The 19,341-nt window shown below is 42.6% G+C and overlaps 1 protein-coding gene across 1 annotated transcript; it reads right to left on the reverse strand.

The window, feature by feature from the left end:
- Nucleotides 1-1,922: 1,922 nt before the first annotated feature.
- DDX51 (DEAD-box helicase 51) lies at nucleotides 1,923-19,217 on the reverse strand. The gene is made up of 16 exons (XM_037878787.2): nucleotides 19,038-19,217; nucleotides 17,467-17,894; nucleotides 16,855-17,114; nucleotides 16,012-16,162; nucleotides 13,656-13,801; nucleotides 13,233-13,304; nucleotides 12,919-13,025; nucleotides 11,830-11,938; nucleotides 10,792-10,937; nucleotides 9,705-9,903; nucleotides 8,814-8,929; nucleotides 8,601-8,717; nucleotides 4,962-5,063; nucleotides 4,310-4,373; nucleotides 3,541-3,675; nucleotides 1,923-2,809 (listed from the first exon to the last, which is right to left on the reverse strand). Exons 1-16 carry the CDS (start codon nucleotides 19,058-19,060, stop codon nucleotides 2,783-2,785), a joined length of 2,202 nt encoding a protein of 733 aa, XP_037734715.1. The 5' UTR covers nucleotides 19,061-19,217; the 3' UTR covers nucleotides 1,923-2,782.
- Between the last annotated feature and the right edge of the window lie 124 nt (nucleotides 19,218-19,341).

Raw genomic sequence — 19,341 nt, forward strand, 5'->3', positions numbered from 1 at the left:
CCTCCTTCACAGCCCCCCCACCCCCAATCCACTTTCTGGAAGCTTTCCAGTCCTGCCTTCCCCCATCCCACCAATGCTTGATGTTACTTTCACAAACTTAGCTTAATATTAACTTTAAAAAAAATTCAAACACTAAACTCACGCAACTGACATACAGAAGGCTACATGATCATTTAATATAGTTTTGAAATCCCCAGTTGTACTGTGTCTAACTTAAATTGCAAGCTCAAGGAGCAGCAACTTTTGTTTGAAAAGCATCATGCCCACCTCTGCCACTCTAAACATAATATGGGGCAGTTGAAATGTGTCAATAAAAGGTTTAGAGCTAGCCCTGCCCTTGGGGGCAATCACATTAACGGTGTGTTTGTGTTCATGTTACAAGTGGTTTTATAATGTAAACAGTAGAGCTGTCAAGCGATTAAAATAATTAATTGCAGTGTTAAACAATAATAGAATATCATTTAAATAGTTTTGGATGTTTTCTACATTTTCAAATATATTGATTTCAATTACAACACAGAATAGAAAGTGTACAGTGCTCACTTTATATTTATTTTTGATTACAAGTATTTGCACTGTAAAAAAAACAAGATAGTATTTTTCAATTCACTTAAGTACTGTAGTGCAATCTCTATCATGAAAGTTGAACTTTCAAATGTAGAATTATGTATAAAAAACCCCTGCATTCAAAAATAAAACAATGTAAAACTTTAGAGCCTGCAAGTCCACTCAGCCAATCGCTCAGACAAACAAATTTGGTTACAATTTGCAAGAGATAATGCTGCCTGCTTCTTGTTTACAATGTCACCTGAAAGTGAGAACAGGAGTTCACGTGGCACTGTTGTAGCTGGTGCCGCAAGATACTTACATGCCATATGCACTAAAGATTCATATGTCCCTTAATGCTTCAACCACCATTCCAGAGCACACGCGTCCATACTGACGACGGGTTCTGCTTGATAATGATCCAAAGCAGAGTGGACCGACGTATGTTCATTTTCATCATCTGAGTCAGATGCCACTAGCAGAAGGTTGATTTTCTTTTTTGGTGGTTTGCGTTCTGTAATTTCGGTATCTGAGTGTTGCTCTTTTAAGTCTTCTGAAAGCACGGTCCACACCTCGTTCCTCTGATTTTGGATGGCACTTCAGATTCTTAAACCTTGGGTTGAGTGCTGTAGCTCTCTTTAGAAATATCACATTGGTACCTTCTTTGTGTTTTGCCAAATCTGCTATGAAAGTGTTCTTGAAATGAACGTGTGCTGGGTCATCATCCAAGACTGCTATAACATGAACTATATGGCAGAATGCAGGTAAAACAGAACAGGAGACAAAATTCTCCCCCAAGGAGTTCGGTCACAAATGTAATTAATGCATTATTTTTTTAACGAACATTATCAGCATGGAAGCATGTCCTCTGGAATGGTGGCCGAAGCATGAAGGGGCATACGCATCGTGTTTAGCATATCTAACATGTAAATACCTTGCAACGCTGGCTACAAAAGTGCCATGTGAATGTCTGTTCTTATTTTCAGGTGACACTGTAAACAAGAAGCGGGCAGCATTATCTCTTGCAAATTTTAACCAAACTTGTTTGTCTGAGCGATTGGCTGAAGTAGGATTGAGTGGACTTGTAGGCTCTAAAGTTTTACATTGTATAAAAAAAACTGCATTCAAAAATAAAACAGTTCTACATTTGTAAGTTCAGCTTTCATAAGGAGATTGCACTACAGTACTTGTATGAGGTGAATTGAAAAATACTATTTGTTTTGTTTTTTACAGTGCAAATATTTGTAATAAAAATAAAGTGATCATTGTACACTTTCTATTGTGTGTTGTAATAGAAATCAATATATTTGAAAATGTAGAAAAAACATCCAAAAATATTTAATAAATTTCAATTGGTATTGTATTGTTTAACAGTGTGATTAATCCCAATTAATTTTAGAGTTAATCACGTAAGTTAACTGCGATTAATTGACAGCCCTAGTAAACAGTAAAACTTCAGCATAATTAATGGTGTAAGTTAGACTGATAACCCTGCTGGTGTTTCCAACAGGAACTATGACCACGGGCCTGACTTGATAAAGGGGGAATAAAGGTTGGTATGAGGGACCCAGAACAACTATTAGTTCACTCTAAAAACTCCTTTACTTACTCTGAACCATCCTTTACAAGAAAACAAAACCATATTTTTTAAAGTTACTCTTTATTTCAAAATTTAAGTCATCCTTTTTCTCCACCCCCAGCCTGGAACAGTTCTTGAATTGACAGCAGTCTGCTACATACATGGTACGGCTTTTGATGCACTTTGCAGATACAGATCATGTGTCTGCAGCAAAGGAGAAGGAACAATTGTCTTTGTCGAAATGATCCACAGGCAAAGCCAAGAGGGGCCTGGCCCCATCAAATTTGATAACTGGAAGCTCCATCAGATGCACACTCTAAGAAGGTAGGATGTTCTATTTACTGTTGGCAGTTTTCAATATACCAATAGGACAGGAGAGAGCGTTCCCCTGCAAAGAATATTTGTTCAAACTGAGATCGGAGCTTTGGTGCCAGTTCCCTCAGAATGGAAGGGGGCTGTACACACTCTGTGAGGTCCACAATGCCTGTTGGCAAGGTGACAATTTAGCCTTTTGACTAGGAGGTTGGGCAGCTAATCCATCGGCTCTGGAGCTGCACTGTTACCCTGACACTTGCCATTAACAGCAAAAACGTGATAAGTCCTGGCTTGATTTCAGTGCCATGGAAAATATACATCAGTCTTCTCTCCTGGGCTCTCTCATGCTCGTTTCTGTGCTCGCTCATCCTGTTAAGACAAAGAAGGTGACTGCAGATACTCAGAGCCTGGGTCACAGGGTCACACAGCTGTGCACAAACTGTATCAAACAGGCAGAAATGCAGCTGAATTTGACACATTTTCTTTCCCTTCTCTCCACTTCCCCAGCACTGCTAAAGTCCAGAATCTGGACACCAAAGCCATCTATTTTGCAGGGACAGGTCGCCAATCTCTTGACTTTAGTTTTAGGATTCTCCACAAAGTACTAGAGCAGTAGCTTCCCCCCAGATCAGTTACCATGTGTGACTGCTCTTAGGCTTAGCTGGTAAGGACAATGATGTTCTGTTTACAGATGAAAGAACTCCTGTCTAATGGAGGGTCAGCAAATGGAACCCCTTTTCCTTGAAAGTTCAAAACATAGCTATGCAATTTGCAAGTTGGGTGAATTGTGTCTCAAATTCTGATCTGACAGAAGGTTCAGCCTCTGCACATAGTTATTCTGTCTTCCTCCTACCAGCCCTCAAATCCCCAGGGCACTAGAGGAAATCAACAGATCTGCAGAAAGGCAGTAAAATAAGTAATGCCTACTGTGCTTTCAACACAGGGCCCTTCTGTTCTCTACTGGCTCAAGCATCTCAATAGATCTCCAAGGTTAACAGAAAAGACACTGAACACTAATTGACGTTCAAGTCTGCAGCAGGTTACAATGAGCTTTTTGTGCAGCTGAATTTTATACTGCAGCTCTTCACTGTTGCGGTTACCTTGACAGTTTTCTGGAGCTTGGACAGTGCTTCCTCATATTGCTGCAACAATGGATTTAAATACTCGCTCTTCACCAGCTGCTTCTCCAGATCTGGGGTGCCAGCATCCCTCAGCATCTGCAAAAACTTCCGCTCCTGTATCACAAACAGATACAGAAAATTAAGGGGAGGAGGAGACTCAGGAAAGTGGGTGCTGCCCCCTTCATCTTTTCACCACAACTGTCAGACCATGAGCCTGGGAACTGAGCAAGTCTGGGAGGCTCCATCTAGTTTGGAAATTACTAGTGAATAAACTTCACAACCAAATATAAGCTCAATTCTGAGAAGACCTAACTTTTATGCTTAAAAACTGGGTTTGCGGTCTCCCCAAACTCCTGAAGAATTCACACACGAGGCCTGGAATGCAACAGAGTTCCTGGAATGCTGGCAGGAAATCAACGGTTCATTTTCAGCACAAAATCTGGCAGCTTAGGCATACTGCTTTCAGTGTGTGAAGGGGGATGGTGTGGCTACCTCCCTTCATGCAATGCGGTATGCAACACTAAGAATTCATACTCAATACAGCCACGCCAGGACATCTTCACAACCAATGAAGAGTAATTAAAGTAGTGTCTATGAAAAATGTGCTGTACAGATACCACTGAAGGGAAAGTACCTGTACACAGAACTGGACTGCACGTGAATGGATGGAGGAAAATTACGTTAACCCCATCCTCCTCACCACTCTGCTGTGCTTCACTTCAGAATTGCTGCCAGGACTATGACTCACCTGCACTTTCAGGAGCATGGTGAATGCTAATCCCACCTTTCCAGCTCGAGCTGTTCTTCCAACTCTGAAATCAGATAAAGGAGGCCAACCTCAATGTTGGTTTAACTGTCCATCTCCTCCCCCCTCAGCTGCAGCACATTCCTTCCCACCTTGCCCCAACAGGAGTTCTTGAGACCTGAAGAGGACTATTCAGATTATTTCTATAAGTACCATCAGTATAAGTAGGCCTCCTGTACATAAACACAAAAGGTTAACATTTCAGGGTTTGATCTTCAGAAGTGCTGACCCTCCAGTCCTCACTTATTTCAACTGGAGTTGGGGCCCTCAGCGCTTCTGAAAATCAGGCCATCAGTGTTTGGGACCGTCCAGGGCAATACCCACATTTTCTATAAATTAGGCCTGGTATAGTAGGAAGCAGCCCTAATTTAGACTGGCCTTGTGTCACTACAGTGACTCTACAGGCTTAATTTTGATTGAACAACCGCTTTCATATTGAACGAACAGCTCTATTGCAATGGTATTAAGAAACTTTTCACACCACATACATTTTTTGTGTACGTGAAGAATGCTTTAACGTCTAAAAAGCCACATCCAAAAGAGAGAGGTCATAATCCGAATTCACGTTTCTTCTTTTTATTCCTCAGCCACTCACCGGTGAATATAAGTCCTGATGAACTGAGGGGCATCATAGTTTATCACACACTTCACTCCTTTAACATCAATCCCTCGAGCAGTGGCATCTGTGCTGATTAACCTGTTTTAAGTTTTAAAGAAAAAAAAACAAGTAGCGTTCATTTCCAGGTCTGTTGCATGGCATAAAGCCATTGCCCAATGACACTGCAAATTCTGGTAAATGGATAAGGAGCAGCTCACAATATGTTACTAATCTCCCTAATCAAGCTAGCCAGACACACAGAGGGCTGGGTCTTTGGAGCATAAGATAGTACCACGAATCACACCACAGATTTATTAGCTATACCAGCCATATTAGACACTTGCGGGGAAAATCCATTCCAGTGATGTGCTAAGCACTTCTGGAGGATTTTTTTCTATTGACATAAACCATGACACCACTGGAGTTTCCAGGTTTGGTAGCTACAGAGAATATTAACAGCACGCTATGTGGAATTTTTAGCCAGGCGACTCCTATCAAAGTAATTGGGAGCTAAATGCTGACAAACCATATTGAAAATGCACCCAAATGTTCATGCTCAAAGCATTCAAGACAGGACAGCCAAACAGCCACTGCAAAGAGAGGTCTGTATTAAAAAAAAATGTATTTTAATATGTTTCCCCTTTCATGAAAGGTTCTCAAGGACACTTGTCAGGCAGTGAGTACTCAGTGCCCCATCAGTATTTAAGAAACTGAAGCACATGATTAAGTGGTATACCTCAGGTCACAGCAAATTAGTGACAGACCTGGGAACAAAAATATAGACAGTTAGTCTAACAGGTTCTTGCTGTTAGATTACATTACTTTTGTTCCTTATAGCCCCCGCAGTAAAGCGGCATCCATTTTCTATGATGTGCCAATAAAAACCTGAACAGCAGAAAGGCTCATGCAACTTAGCAGCTAGATTCTAAGAGGCTATTTGCACACACAAGTAGCTCAACTGTACAAAAAATTGCAATAAATGCACACAAATGCACCAGCACAATTCAGAAAATGTGAGTCTCAGGCTATGGCTACACTACAGAGCTTACAGCAGTGCAGCTGCATCGCTGTAATGCTCCTAGTGCAGGTGCTCTAAACTGACGGAGAAGGCTTTTCCGTCAACTTAATTATTCCAGCTCCTGCGAGTGGCAGTAGCTATGTCAGTGGGAGAAGCTCTCCCGCCAGTATAGTGCTGTCTAAATTGGTGCTTATGTTAGCGTAACTTACGTTGCTCAGGGAGGGTGCTTATTTACATCTCTGAGCGACATAACTTATACCGACGTACGCTGTAGTGTTTACGTAGCCTAAGCCTCCCACTTAGTTCACAAGTTGGATTTTGTAAGTTCAGTTTTGCAGATGAGTTTGTTTTATTACATACATGTTTCCACTACTCTCTCTACACTGGAAAAAGAAAAGGAGTACTTGTGGCACCTTAGAGACTAACTAATTTATTTGAGCATAAGCTTTTGTGAGCTACAGCTTACTTCATCAGATGCATGTAGTGGAAAATACAGTGGGGAGATTTTATATACACAGAGAACATGAAACAATGGGTATTACCATACAGACTGTAACAAGAGTGATCAGGTAAGGTGAGCTATTATCAGCAGGAGAGCGGGGGGGGGGGGGGGGGGGGGGGGGGACTCCGACCAGGGGTATTCTATCTGCTACCCAAGATCCATAAACCTGCAAATCCTGGAAGCCCCATCATCTCAGGCATTGGCACCCTGACAGCAGGTTTGTCTGCCTATGTAGACTCCCTCCTCAGGCCCTATGCTACCAACACTCCCAGCTATCTTCGAGACACCACTGAGGAAACTACAATCCATCGGTGATCTTCCTGAAAACACCATCCTAGCCACTATGGATGTAGAAGCCCTCTACACCAACATTCCACACAAAGATGGACTACACGCCATCAGGAACTGTATACCCGATAATGTCATGGCAAACATGGTGGCTGGACTTTGTGCTCACCCATAACTATTTCACATTTGGGGACAATGTATACCTTCAAATCAGCGGCACTGCTATGGGTACCCGCATGGCCCCACAGTATGCCAACATTTTTATGGCTGACTTAGAACAACGCTTCTTCAGCTCTCGTCCCCTAATGCCCCTACTCTACTTGCGCTATATTGATGACATCTTCATCATCTGGACCCATGGAAAAGAAGCCCTTGAGGAATTCCACCAGGATTTCAACAATTTCCATCCCACCATCAACCTCAGCCTGGACCAGTCCACACAAGAGATCCACTTCCTGGACACTATGGTGCTAAGTGATGGTCACATAAACACCACCCTATACCGGAAACCTACCGACCGCTATGCTTACCTACATGCCTCCAGCTTTCATTCAGACCACACCACACAATCCATTGTCTACAGCCAAGCTCTACGATACAACCACATTTGCTCCAACCCCTCAGACAGAGATAAACACCTACAAGATCTCTATCAAGCGTTCTTACAACTATAATACCCATCTGCTGAAGTGAAGAAACAGACTGACAGAGCCAGAAGAGTACCCAGAAGTCACCTACTACAGGACAGGCCCAACAAAGAAAATAACAGAATGCCACTAGCCGTCACCTTCAGCCCCCAACTAAAACCTCTCCAACGCATCATCAAGGATCTACAACCTATCCTGAAGGACGACCCATCACTCTCACAGATCTTGGGAGACAGGCCAGTCCTTGCTTACAGACAGCCCCCCAACCTGAACCAAATACTCACCAGCAACCACACACCAAAAACACTAACCCAGGAACCTATCCTTGCAACAAAGCCCGTTGCCAACTGTGTCCACATATCTATTCAGGGGACACCATCATAGGGCCAAATCACATCAGCCACGCTATCAGAGGCTCGTTCACCTGCACATCTATCAATGTGATATGTGCCAGCAATGCCCCTCTGCCATGTACATTGGCCAAACTGGACAGTCTCTATGTAAAAGAATAAATGGACACAAATCAGACATCAAGAATTATAACATTCAAAAACCAGTCGGAGAACACTTCAATCTCTTTGGTCACTCATTACAGACCTAAAAGTGGCAATTCTTCAACAAAAAAACTTCAGAAACAGACTCCAATGAGAGACTGCTGAATTGGAATTAATTTGCAAACTGGATACAATTAACTTAGGCTTGAATGAAGACTGGGAGTGGATGTGTCATGACACAAAGTAAAACTATTTCCCCATGTTTATTCCTCCCACCCCGCCACTGTTTCTCACACGTTCTTGTCAACTGCTGGAAATGGCCCACCTTGATTATCACTACAAAAGGTCCCCCTCCTACCCCGGCTCTCTTGCTGGTAATAGCTCATCTTTCCTGATCACTCTTCTTACAGTCTGTATGGTAACACCCGTTGTTTCATGTTCTCAGTGTATATAAAATCTCCCCACTGTATTTTCCACTACATGCATCCGATGAAGTGAGCTGTAGCTCATAAAACCTTATGCTCAAATAATTTTGTTAGTCTCTAAAGTGCCACAAGTACTTCTTTTCTTTTTGCGGATACAGACTAACACGGCTACTACTCTGAAACCTCTACACTGGAAGTAGCGTGGGTCAGTACTGAAACCACCCCCCAACCACACATACACACACTCATCTGAGACACTCACAGTTGTATCTTCCCCTGTTCAAATTCCTTCAGGGTCCTCTGTCTCTCACTTGGAGTCAGCCAGGAAGAGAACTCAGCTACATTCACTCCACCAAAGGCTTGAATCAGTAAGAACAATCTATTTGGAAGTGGGTGGGGAGATAAAACAGAGTCATGAATTTACCCTATTGACTGATATAGGTACGCATAGTAAGTACCCCATCAATGAACTCACCTGTGGGAAGTCTGCTTGGAGTTGGTAAAACAGAGCACCCGGGTAAATTTCATTCTCAGCATGAAATACAAGAGGAACAAAGGTTTGGAATTCAGGTTACAAGGTACATAATATTGCTGTAGGGGACAGAGAAGAAAACAGTAAATTTTAAAAATGTTGCTCTTCACATGGACTCTTTCCCCAAACCTACTTGTCTGAGCTTCTTACTTACAAACACATTCACTATTACAGATAACTGATCCCACAGTGCCATCTCCTTTGGGACAAGTTATACAGGGAAGGTAGACAACACTTCAACCTCTCCAAAGGTTGAAGACAACACAGGACTGAGGTAGGAGACCTGTGTTCTAGTCTTGTCTCTGACACTGATACACGGTGCAACGTCAGGCAAAAACAACACTGTGCCTCAATTTCCCAATCTCTAAAAGAAGATAATGATGTATACTTGTCTTTGCTACACACTTTGTGATCTACACCTGGAAAGTGTGATGTAAGTGCTATGTATTACTCTTATCTTATTATCGCACTCCTTAGTGCTGATGGTGCTTCTCATCCTCTTTTAAAGGAGTATCTGTGTAAAAAAGCCCTGTTCTGAGATGAACAGGTGGAGATCCATCAACAGGTATGCATATGTAGAGCTACATATGTAGGACCTATCTGTTCTCTTAACCATTTCTCCTCCTGATCCTCAGTAATGCAAGGCTGCCTGGGGAAGAAATGCTTTTATTCATGGGATAAAATTAAGGGAAAATGTAACCCTATTTCCAGAAGCAGATCAAGCTGCTTTGAGTCTGATGTGTTCTTCAGATGTAACCTATTCACGCTCCTTCCCTGTTGGAAAGCTGCCCAGCAAGATACCTTCCATGGCTGCGAGAGGATAAATCACCTTACCGAAAGTCCCTCAGGGAGAGAGTATTTCTTTTCAGCATCCTGTTCTGTTTCTGTCCCAGCTGTGGCGGCTTGTTTCTCAGAGTAGACAGATGTGAAGAGGCGAGGCTGGTACAAGCCCAGCTGCTGCAGTTTCTCTGGGTTCCGAGTCAGTGTGGCTGAGAACAGCAACTTCTGTAGTGGTATCTGGGGACAGCAGGTGCTGAGACAGATAGTGTGCAGGCATTGAGCATTACGGCAGACAGGAGGAATGTCACATTTTACTCCTCCCCTCTAACAACATCTGAAAAATCTGAGACGTCGTTAACTCTTCCTGGAACTCTCTTCCTGACCCAATCCACTTTCTGCAAGTCACTTTGCAACCCCCTGCCCCTTTAAGCTTGCTTATACTGCTAGTGCTCTAATTAGTTCATAAAAGCAGTTAATATCAACTAAAAAAAAAACCTGTAAGCCCCCCATCCTTCCCCCAGTGCACACACCAGCTTCCCAAGTGAACAGGCAACCTTCGTGTCTTCGCCTTGGTCCTAACCCTACCTCAACCCCTCCTTCAATTTTCTCCTCCTGTTATTCTGTCTTAACCCTGTTCTGGGCAGGTAACCTGCCTGTATGTATTCTGAGAAAGGCCATGCATGTCTATGATGCTACATAGAAACAGCAACTACAGATGAATAGCTCAGGGGTGGTCCAGCAAACATTCTGCCAATCTCCTTATAGGGGAGCTGTGATAGTTCTGGAGCAACTCAGCCAGCTATAAAAACATAGCGATTGATCCTCAAAGTTTTGCACATTTTTGGTTTCTTTAATACCACCCTAATCTAGCTGGAGAAAGGATCAATAGATCCAGTTGGTAAGTTCACTTTAAAAAGCATGGGTCAATTCCTAGCATCAGCTCTTTGCTATCTGCATTTTCAAGCCACTGAAAAACAGCAGACTTGATTAGCAGTATGTTTTCTAACTGAATGAGTATTGGAGCGTACACAAAAATCAACATCCAAATGGAGCAGACAACAAAACACCAGCACTGAATAGAGGCGTAACCTGGAGTCCTCCTCTGTAGTACTGATTCAGCAGAGTGCATTTTCCAAGTTACCTGGCTGCCGTTACAGGTCCCGGTTCTGTCCTCTGGAAAAGCATGTTGGTGCCAGAGTCCTCTTCGGCTCGGAACACTGCTTTTACCACTTGATGCAGCCAGTTCTGGTGCATGTCATCTATCATACGGTCAGCTTCATCTATAATCTGCACTCAGACAGAAACAGCCCTTGTTGTTAGGCTCCTTTTGGTGCTGTAGCTTTCCTCCTGAATACATTAAACCCCACTCTTTATAACAGGCAGAAGACATTTCTGCTTGGGATAAACAAATGATAGAAAGGAGAGTGCACGCGCATGCACACACACACACTATCCTTGTGTATATGCATACATTTCTAATCAGCCAAACTACTTCGCTTAAAAAAAAAAAAAAGCACAGTTTTAATATGGGAGCTGAATCCTACATTTGGGTCCTTGCATAGGCATCTAACTACCTGATACATAGATTCCAAGTCCAGAAGGAACCATTGTGACCATCTAGTCTGACCTCCTGTATAACAAAGAACTTCTCCAAAATAATTCCTAGATCATATCTTTTAGAAAAAGATCCAATCTTGTTTTGTTATATTCAGTGGCCAAACCGAAGGGCAACCTTGAGTCCCATATGATAAATAGATTTGGTTTAACTTAAATCCATTGGCTAATAAACACCACGTGGCTTTAAATGACATAAGGGAAATCAGATCTTGGATACCTTGAATAAATAAGGCACCAAATAAATGTGACCCCAGTGCATACTCCGATATGCTGGTGAGTTATTATAAATTTGATAATTTACTGTGAAATCTTGGTTTTGATTGTTGAAGTTAGACCCTTTAAGTTTTATTTTTGTAGATTTTTTCCCCTCCAGGTATTTACATAAAATGCCTTTTCCAGAGGCAGATACTAGGATTAGATGGACCAATAATCTGAATGGCATGGCAGTTCCTATACATGGATGTGTATATGCACCAGAAGTACAAAAAGATGTAGAGTAGGAATTATAGACACAAAGAGCCTTGTGATAATCAGCTCAGTAGATCTGATTGTTTTAACTCACCAGAAAGCGAAGTTGTCTCAGGCTGAACCCTGGAGTCTGGTCAATATGATCCACAAGTCGTCCAGGTGTGGCCACAATGATATCAGCCAGACTGCAGTAACCCATCACTCTGAAAAGACAAAATGTCCTGTCACCCAGCTGCTTCCTGCTGTGCACAGTATAGTGAGGTCAATGTAACATGTTCCTGTGACCAACCAGTACCTGGTTTTCTTTTTTTTGCTTTCCTTTCTCACTTCACTTAATTGAGGAATAAGAAGTCAAATATATCATTTACATTAAAGAACGTGTATGTAGGATACTCGAGGCCATGCTTTGCTCTGGAGAGCTGAGATGGAGAACTAGCTTATTTCAGACAGATTTGGAGAATGTTTCATGGTTAAATAATTGGAAATTATCTGGTGTGTAACCCTTTTTTTAGCCAGTGTTATAATGTGGGCTGCAGGCCATCACCATTGCCCCAATCCCAGGTTCTCTTAGAAGCAGGTGTGTCTGTGTTGGAGAACCTAATTGCGAAGATAAAATAAGAGGACAGAACCGAAACCCAGGCCGAACAAACAGCAAACCTACAAAGCAGTCACAGGAGAACAAAAGAATTTCCTGGGGCAGTGGTTAAAAAACCAATCAGCTCCGAAAAGAGACAGATCTTATAACACCAGACAAGAGCAGAAAGCACGAAGTGCTAAGGACCCCAGTAAGGAGGGACATCCTCCACCCTTCCAATTTCATGACCAATTTGATTCCTGAAGATGCAACTGACAGACATAGCCACTTCTTCCCCCACCCCCGAGTGGGGCTGCTGATCCCAAGGACAGACTCTATTGCGTAAATAGCAGTTCATACTCAAAGTCACAGGTAACGTGTTTCTATCCTACTAAAGCTAACAAAACTTTAGAAAAACGCTGCTCCTAGCATTCTGGCAAGCAGAGATTTTAAACAATATCCAGTATATGAACCTAGTGTTCAGAAAAACTAACGTGATGCAACCTAACACGTGATGCAATAGCCTACACTTCAACCTCTCTATGCACTGAGATAAGGGGTTGAGACATTTGAGCTGTAAAACATTATCCAAAAGCATATTTAACCTACGTTCTCTGGACAAGAGTCTCCTGCTCCTTCCTGAAAGATTTCTGCCCAGTAACCAAAACAACCTTCAGACCTGTCCCATCAGTGTAGATGTTGAATACTTTACTCACCTGCAGAGGGGAGATGGGATTTGTTAGCTATTTTGACAGTTGTTTATGACAATGCTTTCTGTTATGTTCACCAGCATCAAACCCAGTTAGTCTTCAACCTACTTCACATGGTAGAAATCACATGTGTTCGGGCAGTGGGTTTAAAGCACCAGCCTTTCACTTGACTTAAATTCAGCTTAGAGAAAGGAAGGAAAAAAAGTCTCTTACCTGCTGTGCCAGTTCTTTGGTGGGCAAAACTGCCAGAGCTCGCACCTGGCAAACCACTCGTTGTAACAGAGCCTGCCAAAACAAAGGCCATATGAGCACTTGAAAGCTAGTGGGGTCTCTGTGCCCAGTCTGGGCAAGTGGGCGGCATCCTCATAATCCCCCAACATTTACTAATTCATTTATTCCCCGCGGTCTTCCTCAACTCCTCACGTTATGTTCTTTGGCCACGAAAGCTGGATGGGGCACTGAAGTTAATGGGAATTGTATCTAGGCAACTCTGCAGTTCTAAGCCTCAGTGCTTTTGTTGGTGTTTCTTCCTGACTTTCTTACCTACCTCAAGAGGCTTCCATTTTACAGCCCTGCTGAGAAACAAAGGCAACTGTGGCCCTCTCTGTTACAACTATACACCTTGGCTGAACTCACCTGTACCACAGGGATGACGAAAGACAATGTTTTACCACTGCCTGTAGGGGCCGAGACACAGATATCGCTGGGCTGGCATCCTCCCCTCCCTACCAAAAAGCCACTGGATGCACTCTCCAAAATGGCAGGAATCACCTCCCTCTGAACTGAACAAAAGGAAAATGAGGATCAGTAAAAAGCAACAACCTGGCCAAAGTCTATCCGTCAATTGCTATTAAAAACTGTACAATGTCATCTCTTTCTGTGACTTGGAAAGCCTTGTGTTCTCCCTGCTGTTAAGTTAGGTTTTCTGGTGCAAATATGGAAGATCTAGAGTTCAAAAGAGCTCTTCACTACTCAAGGGGAACCCCAATTCATTTTGGAAGCTGTTTCACATCTTTTCATCAGGGTCTTTTTTAACGGGCTATAAACAAAAGATTAAATCAATTTATTGATTCTGAAAGTGAGCCCTGACTAGATCTAGGCAATGATTATGTGGGTTTCCCTATAAAAGTAATTCAGCTGTCCCTAAATCCGAACTTAGCACCTCCTTGTAGCTCATTATATATTTTTTTCTTGTTTGCCTATGTATCAAGGTGATGAAAGTGTGAACAGAATGATCTTAGGCAGGAGTTTAACAAGAATAACCACATAACTATTTAGTATTTTTTAAAATCTTCCTTTCACTGGGAGACAGCACAGAGTCTGTTCCTTCAAGGCTGAGGGCAGCTGTGTACTCTCTGCCTAAAAAGATGGTTCTTGCTCTCATCTGGAGCTAGTCCTGCAAGGGGCTAAATGCTCCCAACTCACATCAACTTCAGTAGGAGCTGATGGTGCCCAGCTTCCTGTAGCTCTGGGTCCTTGAGGAGAAGTTACAAATGAAGCAAGAGCAAATTATTCAGGACAAAAGCTTTGACTGAAACCTGTGACTTCTCCCCCTTCTCCTTTGGATAGCTCTGGCTTATTAGCCAGCTTTGAACTAAATATCCACTAACAAATCATCTATGAGCCTCTTCCTCACAGCATATTATGGTTTAGCTTTTTCTTGATTAATAGTATAAAACTATTTACATGGACAGTACAAGCAGTACATGATTGAACTTATTTCCTGCCAGTGTATACGATAAACTGAACACAGGGGTTTCTGGACCTCAAAGTATAAGAATCTGTGATTGACATAAGGAGAGTAACTGAGGATAGCATACCAGCAACTCATTACACTCTGCTATATGTTCTAGCACAGCAAAATATTAAACAGTGAAATAATTTAAAATAGAAAACGTCTGAGCTAGAGCTGCAGTCCTTTGATGGTCTTCTGATGCAGACTAAGACCTGATAAATCCAGATCACAGATGTAAATTAGTTAAATCTTTAAAAGTGAAAGGTTAATGCTTTAACCCACTGTAATAATTCTACGTTTGTTTTCATTCCTTTGTCTTAATCAAATCAACAATGTGCAACATACATGCTACCAATAAGACCTTCCAGTAGAGATTTTATAGAGGTTTGTCCCTACCTAGCCTATGTCAGAACCTCTACATATACACAGGAATACCTCAGCTCCACCTCATATCCAAGTATGGAACAGCAAGTTTTTTCTAAGATGGATCAGTCTGTGACACTGAGGTGTGCTATTACCAGCAAAGGGGGGCGGGGGAGAGGGCTGGGGTGTGTGTGTGTGAAACCTTTTGTAGTGATAATCAAGGTGGGCCATTTCCAGCAGTTGACAAGAACGTGCCCACCTTGATTATCACTACAAAAGTCCCGTGTTGTCCCCCCCGCCCCGCCGCCGCTCTCCTGCTGGTAATAGCTCACCTTACCTGATCACTCTTGTTACAGTCTGTATGGTAACACCCATTGTTTCATGTTCTCTGTGTATATAAAATCTCCCCACTGTATTTTCCACTACATGCATCCGATGAAGTGAGCTGTAGCTCACAAAAGCTTATGCTCAAATAAATTTGTTAGTCTCTAAGGTGCCACAAGTCCTCCTTTTCTTTTTGCGGATACAGACTAACACAGCTGCTACTCTGAAACCTGTCATATAGGTACCTAATTCTTCTCTCCATCCAGCTCTGGTAGTGAAGATGACTGGTCCCTAAGTAACCACTTTACATATTGGTTTAAATTAATTTAAAGTTAACAAATCCATACCACACTGGCTAAAGTATCATATTCTTGTCAGCTTTTGGGAAATTTTGGAATTTGTTTCCACGCCCCCCAAAAAATCACTTATCTCAAGCATGCCCCAGAGCCCTGATTTTCTAGTAAGTTCTTTATATCATACACAAACACAGGACATGAGCGGTTTGAATATTGGAGAAGTTAGCTGATTAAAAAAAAAAGAGAGAGAGACCAAACAAAATATTAAAGGTACCTGGGAAAAAAGACTCTATTCCATTCATTTGCAGCTTCTTTAGCAGTTTGGGATGGATTCCTGGAACCTCCTGGATTGGAACTAGGTTCTGTTTTATGTGTTTATGGACCAGCTTGGGTTGAGCAAGCCACTGTGGTAGGATGGGCTGAACCTGGAAACAAAAAGTGAATGAATCCTGAAATAGAGATTCTCAGCAATTGGCCTGAAGTTGAAGTTCCTTTAATCCAGGGGAAAAAGTTAGTGTAACACAATCAGTAACTAATTAGTATTCAGTATTTTAAAAATAATTATTGGGGCAAGATTTTATGCACTCAGACTTAAGAGGATATGAACTTTTCTGTAGAAAATGTTAACATATTCTCTCAAAGTAACACACAAGCAGCAAGTTACAGGCTTGAAGATAGGCCAAAACTGTGCATCTCTGCACTTGTACAATTAAAAGTTTAGTATCTGAACAAAGAGTTTTCAGGATTGGGACCTGACACACTGACCATACCATTAAAAAATGAAAAACAGTAAAACATTTGAAGAGCAAATTGAAATGAAAGGGCAGTCAACCATGTATTATTATACATCAGGATTACAGTCAGCATTGTTTTAAATTTATCAAGCAGATGGTATAGTCAGTAACACTATTTTATTTTTTGTGTAAGACTCTTGTTTAAAATATACTTTATCCTTTATAGGGAAAAAAATTATTTATTTAGAAAGGCTAGTAATCTCTGTATTAACTAAATGACTTCTACCATAAAGCCTGACAATGCTACTTATAAAGCATGTCAGAATACTCCTTCTCTCACCCAAATAACACAATCAGAACAAAATCCCTGGCGAGTTGGTTACCTTCTGCACTGCTCTTTTGTCATACCCTCCCAGAACCAACAAACTAGAGGGTGGAGGTGTTGCTTTTTCATTCAAAGTAGGTATCCACACTTGCTCCTTTGTGCTTTGATTCCCTTTCACTTCTTCACTACTGTCTTTCTCAGCAATTTCAGCTCCATTTGTCCCAATTTCTGTTGGAATGTCCCTCTCCTTCTTCCTCGCAGCTTGGTGTCTCTTCAATTTACTTTTATCGTCCTGTTGTCTATTGTTTTCGTCAAGATCTGAAATATTGGTAGAGGGAATAAAATGCTAAAAATGAGACAGAGGGACAGATTAAAAAACTGGAAGTATTTTTACTAATTAGGCTTTCTAGGATCTAAAAATCCACTTATATTCTCATCTCTCTTTCCAATCCTAAGGTTGATGTAGCTCTAACTGCCCTTTGATACCGTTAAATCAGTGGTTAACTTTCCATACTTATGTGCATGCCCCCCTACCCTCACACACCAATTTTCAGGTTCCAGTTGTAAACCAGACCCAGAAGGTCAGAATTTTGCACTTTCTTCTAAAATAAAAAAAAATTTGACATTGAATTTTAACAATTAAATCCTACACTTTCAGTTTTGCTTTCACCTGCTTCAATTTTCTTTTGAGGTAGACTTGATTTTTTCCCATTTTCTTTCTTTTTCTTCTTAGCTGGAATGTAGCCATTGGCAGCCTCACCAGCTAGGCCAGAATCTGCCCCTGCTGAAGGCTTCTCAGAATCACTGCTCACTTGGTGGTTCTTCTTCAGCTTCTTTTCCCCTTCTCCACAGGAACCCTCACCACTGTGTCCTCTCTTCCTCTTTTTTGCCTCTCTCTGTGATTCATTTTCAGAATCAAATCCAGAGTTTCTGAGCTTCTGGTGGAGTTCATTTTCTGTTTTCTTTTGTTTTAACTCATCAGAAGGCAAAGGCACCTGCTGCTGCTTTTTCAGTTGCCTGGCTCTAGCTTGTTCCCGCAGCCGTTCTAACAGGGCCTGTGACCGGTCCTCAGTAGCATCGTCCTCACCGCCAAGGTATCTGAATATTTCACAAAGAGAACGCTTTAAACATACCACAGCAAGCACTACAACAAGGCTGTAACCACCCTTTTCACATTTTTACTGGCAGAGAAAAAGCAACAAAATTCAGTTTCACAGTCAACTAGATATCGTAAGAAGGCACAATAATCTAGGCCAGTGGATCTCAATCTTTCCAGACTACTGTACCTCTTTCAGGAGTCTGATTTGTCTTGCATACCCCCCAAGTTTCACCTCACTTAAAAACTACTTGCTTGCAAAATCAAACATAAAAATACAAAAAAGTGCCAAAGCACACTATTACCAAAAAATTGTTTACTTTCTCATTTTTACCATATAATTATAAAATAAATCTATTTGAATATAAATACTGTACTTACATTTTAGTATATAGAGCAACATAAACAAGTAATTGTATGAAATTTTTGTTTCTACTGACTTCACTAGTGCTTTTAATGTAGCCTATTGTAAAACCAGGTAAATATCTAGATGAGTTGATGTACCTCAAGGAAGACCTGTGTACCCCCAGGGCTACATGTACCTCTGATTAAGAAGCACTGCTCTAGTCTACATCTTTGTAGCCAATTAAGAGTACTTCCTTTTGTAATCTTGTATTAACCACGGTAACGCAGCCATTTAAACAAAGTCTTATGACCCTAGAGAAAATATTGAAAACATGACACAGGTGCAGCCTGACGGCTCCAAAACCTGACAGCAAACCACAAGAACTCATGAATTAAGACGATCTCAGGATTTTTAAGACAATCTCGTGATTCTGGGGGGCTGCTTTGCGCGTTTGGGTCGGGAATGGGGTGGATCCCCCCATACACAGTGTGAAATACGATTTCATGTAACGTGGATGAGTTGCAGGAGTAACGCTGCGTTACGAATCCCTGCCCAGCCTGGCAGAGCAGCAACGCCCCCGATACCCGCTGTCGGCGGAGTCCGTCTCCTCCACACCCGCGGGTCGCCCACCACAGGCCCAGCAGCGCCGCCCCTCCCCCGACACACGTGGGCCTGTCTGCCGCCGCCGCCGCCTCCTCGTGCTCTGCTCCACGCGCCGCGCCCTCCCGCGGGCTCCGTTCTTCTCCCGACCCCCCCAACCCGACCCGACCCGACCCCTCTCTCTCTCTTTCCCGCTTACCTGTTGATGAGGAAAAGCGCCATGGTACCGCAGCCCTACTTCCGGATCCTGCACCCCCACCTCCCCCGCTACGGGCGCTCTCAGATGACGTCAGCCGGCGCAGTAGCTACGTTCGCGACTGAGATTTGCACAGCTAGAGCCCGGCGGCCGCCATCGCCCCCTACAGCCTGGGAGGCGCGAAGAGGCGGCGGGTGCCCTTGGGCAGCTCAGCCTGCCTCCAGGCTGTGGCCAGGCCAGGCTCCACCCTCGGCCCCGTCTGGCAGGGGCAGTTGTTTAATGTGCCTCGGGCTCTGGCCTGTCACAG

Source organism: Chelonia mydas, chromosome 15 (genome assembly GCF_015237465.2).
Source record: "Chelonia mydas isolate rCheMyd1 chromosome 15, rCheMyd1.pri.v2, whole genome shotgun sequence".
Classification (NCBI taxonomy): domain Eukaryota; kingdom Metazoa; phylum Chordata; order Testudines; family Cheloniidae; genus Chelonia; species Chelonia mydas.